Here is a 6876-nt window from a genome sequence, read left to right on the forward strand (position 1 = left end):
TTTACCACTGAAACTGTGGTCTTAAATTCTTCTCTGTACTTTGCTTTCCTGGAAGACAAAGAATTTAATTCTTTAACAGCTCTGTAATGTACAGAGTCGTATTTGTGCTTTTAAGATTTGGGGTAAGTGGTAAGTTTTTACTTCAGCAAAATTATACTGTGCTGTGTTGATGCTGTGTGTCACCGTTCTGGAATCTCCCCTAAGATTCTTGTATATCTTTGGTTATAAAACATACATGGCAGTGAATGCTGTGAATAAATCACTTGTGTGGAAAATGTACTTCCTTTATGTATCTGTATTTTACTCTTCTCAGTTCTTTCACAACCTGCCTTGCTCTGTTGCATCCCTCCTCATACAGAATCACACCTCCCTCTGACCCTCCCTATTGTCTTTTACATGGAGTAACCAGAGTGGCATGCAGTGTTCAAAAGGAGGGTGCAGTACTGTACTTGCAGTATAACAGTACTTGCTTTTTGTCTTAACAGCATTTACTTTTTTGTTTATCAATGAGCTGACAGTTTTTTAAGAACTGCAACTCCTAACATCTCTCTTAAGTAGTGGCTAATTTAGAGCCAATCCTTGTGTATTTACACTAGAGCTGTTTTTTCCTTTTCTTTGTTATTTTGCATTTACAAACACTGAACATTACACACTGTCTTATTGCCCAGTCACCAGTCACAATCTTCAGTTTGGTTGGGCTCACAGAACAGTTGACTGGCAGCAGAGTTATGCCTGCATGTAGTCAACTTTCATACCCTGTGAGAAGTAGCATATTAAATACTTGTTGCATCACACCGAAAAACTGTGTTGCTGCCTCTAAGGTGTCCTCCTGCTAGTTCGTATTAGCTCATCTGCTATGAGGGTTGCTGGTTTCTAGTAATCAGCGGCTTCTTTTCACAGTTAACAATAGTTAAGATTCAAACTGTTTAGTTTGGTAAGAAAAAAAGTATTCTAATTTTACTAGTTCAGAAAACTCGGCACTTTACCAAGAAGCTTTTTGTCATAAGGCTGAGCAAATCTGATTCAAATGGATCCACAGTTCTCGCGCAAACATTTGGTGTAGAGTGTTGCAACTGTAGATAACAGCGCGCTGTGGAACAGAGGTTGCAATTCTACTTATCTGAGGCCACCAAATGGGACTTAAGCCAAACGGAGCATTTCAGCTGGTTGCTTTGTTCCGTATGTTCAGGCTGTTTTTTTCTCTTAAGGGAATCTCTTCAAAGCCAGAAGTATTTTTTTGTTTCCACTTGGTGGACCTGAGAAATTTTTTCCCAACAAAAGTTTTTTGGCTTCATGCTGAACAACATTAATGAATAAAGAAAGATAAAACCAAACGTTGATTCAGTGATATTTCTGAATCTTTCATTTCCCCATCAGTTTTACTCTCTGATTGTTTTCCCCAGGATTTTATATTGCCTGTAAGTTACTCTGGGTACAACTTCTTTCATGCAGTAATTCTTTGAGAGATCCAGTCTGAGATTTCCACTGTTGTTCTTACACAGCATGGAAACTCCTTCCCTTCCTTCGTCCCCTCCCAGCTGGAAGCCTCCAGCACAGCCAGTTCCCTGCCCAGCTCTGCACTGCGTCCTGCCTGAGCAGCACGCTGTCCTTAGCCCCCCTGCCATGAGGCTCAGATTATGATCAGCACACGGCTCAGGTAGTCAGTGTGGGCACGCAGGCGTGCAGCCCCTTGGCTGGCTGTCTCCTTTTGCACCTCTTTCTCTGGCAGAAACCTGTTTCCAAGTCCTGTTCAAAGTAGAGCCCTGCCTATGACACACGACCCCTTGCCCTGCTCCTCTGCCCTGATACGGTACTGACCGCAGGGCCCTTTGTTCAGCACCAGGTGTTACAGCGTGGCAGTAAGCATTTGGATGAGGGAATAAATGAAACCGTTTTTCAGAGAGCTTGTTTTCCAAGTGTAAACCAGATTATTTCTGTTGCAGGTGTATGTGTGGATCTATGACCCTGTTCACTTTAAAACTTTTGCCATGGGACTTGTACTTGGTAAGTAAGAGTAGATATTAGCGAGCACGTTGTACACGTAGGCGTAGTATCAACAGGCCTTTTTTCTGGACAAAGCTTTTGCTCTTCAGTTTCAGCATGATTTGACACCAATCATATTATATGAATTTTGATCTCAGGACGGAGGGGCTGCACGTGTTTCAAACAAAACCAAACCTGAAACATGCTTTAGCAAATGGCTGAACTTGCACAAGTTTGCAAGCTGTTTATTTCCATTGCTTTAAGCTAACGAGTAAGTTGTCCAATAGGCAAATGTGGTGGATTATATAAAAATGTGAAAGATGTTAAAGGAATTTTTTTAAACTATGAATGATACCTTTCTGACCTTAGAACTTGTATTTGTGTAGGATAAGCCAAATCAGTTAATTTTTCTTTTTTTAATCTAAATCAGTATCGGTGTTAACTGACATAAGTGAGCTAAGAGATCGTTGTACTGCTGGTCTCACACCCTTGACCTGTACCTTCCAGCTTCCTTGCCCTGAAAGAACCACCTTTTCTGAGAATCCGTGTCATCCCTTGGGGCTGTATTCAGGCCTTTGACCAGTCCTTGGGGCCACCATGATCTCCACCCAGCTCCCTGCGCCTGTGTCCTGCTGCACTGGTTATAGGCAGCTCCCTGCTCACCTGTTTGCTCGTGCCCTCTCCTCAGAGGCGCTCTCTTTGTTCTGTTGACTAAGCACAGCAACTCAAGAGTTGCTGAATGTGGTCCTTGGTGTCTCTCTACCCCGTGTGAGAACAGGAGCGGTGGGACTAGACAAGGTTTCAGTCAAGGCCTAAAATACTATCAGTAACTCATACTATGCTAAGCCAGTACCTTGAGTAAGTTGTAAGCCTGGAACCTTTGTACACATACCGGGAAAAACTAATCGCGCTTCTCACGCTTTTCATCTTATCTTTCTATTTAGTGATCGCTGTTATAGCTGCAACTCTGTTTCCGCTCTGGCCAGCAGAAATGCGTGTTGGTGTTTATTACCTCAGTGTAGGTGCAGGCTGTTTTGTCGCCAGTATTCTTCTTCTTGCTGTTGGTAAGTGTCCGTCTTCATCACTTTATCAGCAGGTGAAGTCTAAAAGGGCAGAGACAGAGCCTACTTCTTCAACGTGGTGTGAGAGGTGCGACTGTTTCGCTTCCTGGGCCGTTGTTGTTAGCAGTAGCCGGACTGATTCCCTGTGTGCGTTTCCCTCCTGGCCACTGGGTGTCAGAGTTGCGCCACAGAAAGCAAGCAAGCAAGCTGGAGTTTGTGTCACCTGCTCGTGTGTCCTGTATAGTGGAGATTTGTTTACGGCCTCCATTTAAAAAAAAAAAGGGGCAAAACAAACCCGAGAACTGTATATAAGAATAGATTCAGTAGTGAGAATGGTGTAACCAGGATTTTAAAGCTTTCTTTGGCTTGTATTTCTTTAGCAGGGGGGATGAAGAGCTAAATCATAGATAAGACATAAGGTTAATGCGGTGGGGGAGGCGTGGTGAGAACAAACTGCTCCACAGTGCTATTGCAGGAGGAGAGATCTTCCCTCAAGGTCACCCCTGTCCCTGGCTTTGGGTGGGCGTTAGTAGTGGGTATCTCTTACACCATAGTTGTAAGAAAAAAAAAAACCAAACAATTTCCCTTTTTCATACAGCTCGCTGCATCCTTTTCCTTATCATCTGGCTTATCACTGGAGGACGGCATCACTTCTGGTTCCTGCCAAATCTTACAGCAGACGTAGGATTCATTGACTCCTTCAGGCCCCTGTACACACATGAATACAAAGGACCAAAAGCAGACTTAAAGAAAGAGGAAAAGTCAGAATCCAAAAAGCAGCAAAAATACGACAGTGAGGAGAAATCAGATAGTGAGAAGAAGGAAGAAGACGATGGGAAAACAGAAGCAACGAGGAACTTGGGAACAGACGGCTCAGGAGGAGAGCGACATTCAGATACTGACAGTGACAGGCGTGAAGATGACAGGTCCCAGCACAGTAGTGGAAATGGAAACGACTTTGAAATGATCACAAAAGAGGAACTGGAACAGCAAACAGATGAAGGGGATTGTGAAGAGGAAGAGGAGGAAGATACCGAAAGTAGGCCTTCACATGAAAAATCATAACTCACTGTGGTTTTGGGACTAAGTATGTGCAAATGGTTGGATTTTCTTTGTTGGCTGATCACCAAAACGTAGACCATACAGTAGCATCTTTGTTTGCTGAAATACACGTTACCAAACAGTTTTATATCTAGTTCCTTCATTTTTTTAACCATTAACTTGATTACTTGGTACTATGTTAATCATTAATATCCATTTACAAAGTTTTATCAATCTGACAAATTTTCTATTGATTGATAGATTGCCCAGATCGTCCTCAAACATACTGAAAACCATAGTTTTCTGGTACTTGCATAACTGGTCAATTAGTTTAGCTTCTCAAACTTGCTTTTGTAAAACAGGTAAAAGTTGAATGACCAAATCTCAGACTATTCCTAGTTATACCCATTTGATAGCTAGTTAGGTAAAGCCCTTCGTAGCCCACAGCTTTCTTGATATTTTTCTTGATTTTATTTTCAAAAGATTGTGAAAACTTTCCTAAGAAAACTAGTTTTAGCAGAAGTATTTTGCTGAAAATGTAAAAAGCTGGTAGTGCTGAATTTGGCTGCAGCGTTCTCTGTTTCTCCAGACTGTGTGCCAGCAACTGAGGAAATCCAAACTGGTTTTGTACATCTGGTTCAGAGAAAGATGTCATCTCCAGCAGGTGAAGGAAGCAGCACGGTTTGGAAATCATGGCTGTTTTCTTTCTCCTGCTCCATCAGAATTTAAAAAAAAAAAAAAGTATTCTGTACATAATTCACAAATAAAGCAAACCATTTACTTTAACTGCTACTTATTATTTAGAGATTTGATCCAGCATTCAGTTTGTATTATTAAAGCCATTTTGTGGTGTATCTATCAGAGAAACGCAAGTCAAGAGGACCTCACAGAATATTTGTGTATGGTTGGTAGCTGTTCCACAAGAGCTTTAGTTTTGTGCCAACATTCCATGTATTTGAGTAAATTGATCTTTATTAAATGAAAGCAAACAACATAGCTGTATGTATGCCTTAATGTTAAAACTTTCTCTATTCTGGAACTGGAATACTTTTTAAACTGAAGAGGCAGGAGAGTATTTGTCTGTTCAGAAATATAGGTAACTCAAAGCCAATATGAAGTGACAGTTAAAAATGTGTTTTTAAATATCTTGGAGTAGTCTGTGCAGTTTCTCTTACGCATCCCTTTCTACTGAACGTCTGGAGGATGTACTGTATGTTTGGTTAACTAAGCACTGAAGAAAATGAGGCGTGGCATCATTCCTCTAGACCACTTTAGCAGTAACTAGAGATTTGATCGTCTCCCGAACCCACTCAGAGAAGGTAAGGGTAAGCTTGACGTTTTAATAACGGACTCGGAGAACTTTTTTTCCTATCTAAATTGCTTCCCCTTCCTTCCAGCATTGGCATTTTGGATGAAGATACTAATTTTTCAGATTGTGCAAATATATACATCATAATGGGTGCGTTGATAATTCATGGATATGGTGTATTTGCTTCTTAAATCTTCTGAATATTTGCTCCATAAGGAAACAGATAAATTGGATCACTTTTTTTATTAAGATAGCAAAAAATTAGAGGAGCCGTTACCTAAACGGATTGACTCCTGGACACTTGCGTGTTACCACCGATTAAAACGGCTAACGAAGTCCTGTCGCTGTCTTCAGTACGTTACTCAGATATGCACTGTGTGATGATGAAGCGTCTCGACCAACAGCTGCCTTTTCACTCGTTTCAGCAGCTGGTTTAAGACACTCTGCTCACACAGAGGCTAGCGTCCTTCGTGCTTGCGTTTCACATCTTCATCTCTAGTGTTGAGGACAGAGCTGCCTGCCTTTCTGTGCAAGAATCTTCAGCTCGCTGGCTCTGTAATTCATGGTACCTCTGACCTGAAGAGCTAGCATGACAGCTTGCTTGGTAACTTTCTGTTTACCACCCAAGCGCAGAGTTCTAAAAATCTTTTCTGTACTGAAGACATCCCTGCAGTTCATCCGGTTAGATTCCTGCCCATTCCAACAGGAGCTAAAGCAAGCGTGGCTGACCTTTTGCGCACGTATCTTCCAGAAGCCACTTACAAATCGGAGAGCACTGCTACGCATCGGATCCAGCAGAACACAGCCACTGGCAGCGTGTCCAGCAGCGGTTCACAGCAGGCAGCCAAGCTGCTGCCGGTTTTTGAAGAAAGGAATGCAGAGGATTTAAATTGTTTCAAGTATGTTTCCTCCTAAAAGTGAAATAACATCTTAAGGGCCTTGCTGAGAAAATAAAGTTGAAATGGTCAAATAATAAATACTTTAGCAATGTCGCCATCTGTTTCCTGTTAAGTGGAGGTGTATGATACGCCAGCGCTACCCACCTGCGGCCTGGGGACAAGTGTCTAGGCCTCAAAATTAACCATCAAAAATTGGTACCTTCACTTTAGTAGAGCTCCAGGCTCGCACAGCTGTAGACACTGAATTAGCCTTAAACTCTTTCACTTGATCTGCAGTGAACAACTCTGAATCTTGAAGAAGTAGTGTGAAAAGAGAGATCTTGTTGGAGCTGTTCAGTGGTTAAGGAAAGGACGTCATGACCCATTCCTGTAATCCTGCATTTCCTACAAATATTCCCCAAATACTTCAGAATTATTTTGGAACGAGATAATGAGAGAAGTGACTACAATATGCCAGTAATAGTAAACTTGTGAGTGGATTTACGGTATCCCGGCAAATGCTTCCAGTTCAAAGAAAGAGAATCACAAAGGTACTTGGCCAGGTTTAGCTATTTACCAGGCCCCTTTTCTAGCAGGTATTTCA

At 41.9% G+C, this 6876-nt stretch overlaps 1 protein-coding gene across 1 annotated transcript in view; it reads left to right on the forward strand.

Annotated features, from left to right (window-relative positions):
* The window catches only part of SEC62 (SEC62 homolog (S. cerevisiae)), a 17536-nt gene extending 12306 nt beyond the window's left edge, over positions 1–5230 (forward strand). Inside the window, exons 6-8 of the mRNA XM_009333569.1 lie at positions 1944–2004; positions 2928–3047; positions 3643–5230. Coding sequence (XP_009331844.1) covers positions 1944–2004; positions 2928–3047; positions 3643–4109 — 648 coding nt within the window. The 3' untranslated portion in view covers positions 4110–5230. The remainder of the gene's footprint in view (positions 1–1943; positions 2005–2927; positions 3048–3642) is intronic.
* The last annotated feature ends 1646 nt before the right edge of the window (positions 5231–6876 follow it).

The sequence above is a fragment of the Pygoscelis adeliae genome, unplaced genomic scaffold (genome assembly GCF_000699105.1).
Source record: "Pygoscelis adeliae isolate BGI_AS28 unplaced genomic scaffold, ASM69910v1 Scaffold220, whole genome shotgun sequence".
Lineage (NCBI taxonomy): Eukaryota > Metazoa > Chordata > Aves > Sphenisciformes > Spheniscidae > Pygoscelis > Pygoscelis adeliae.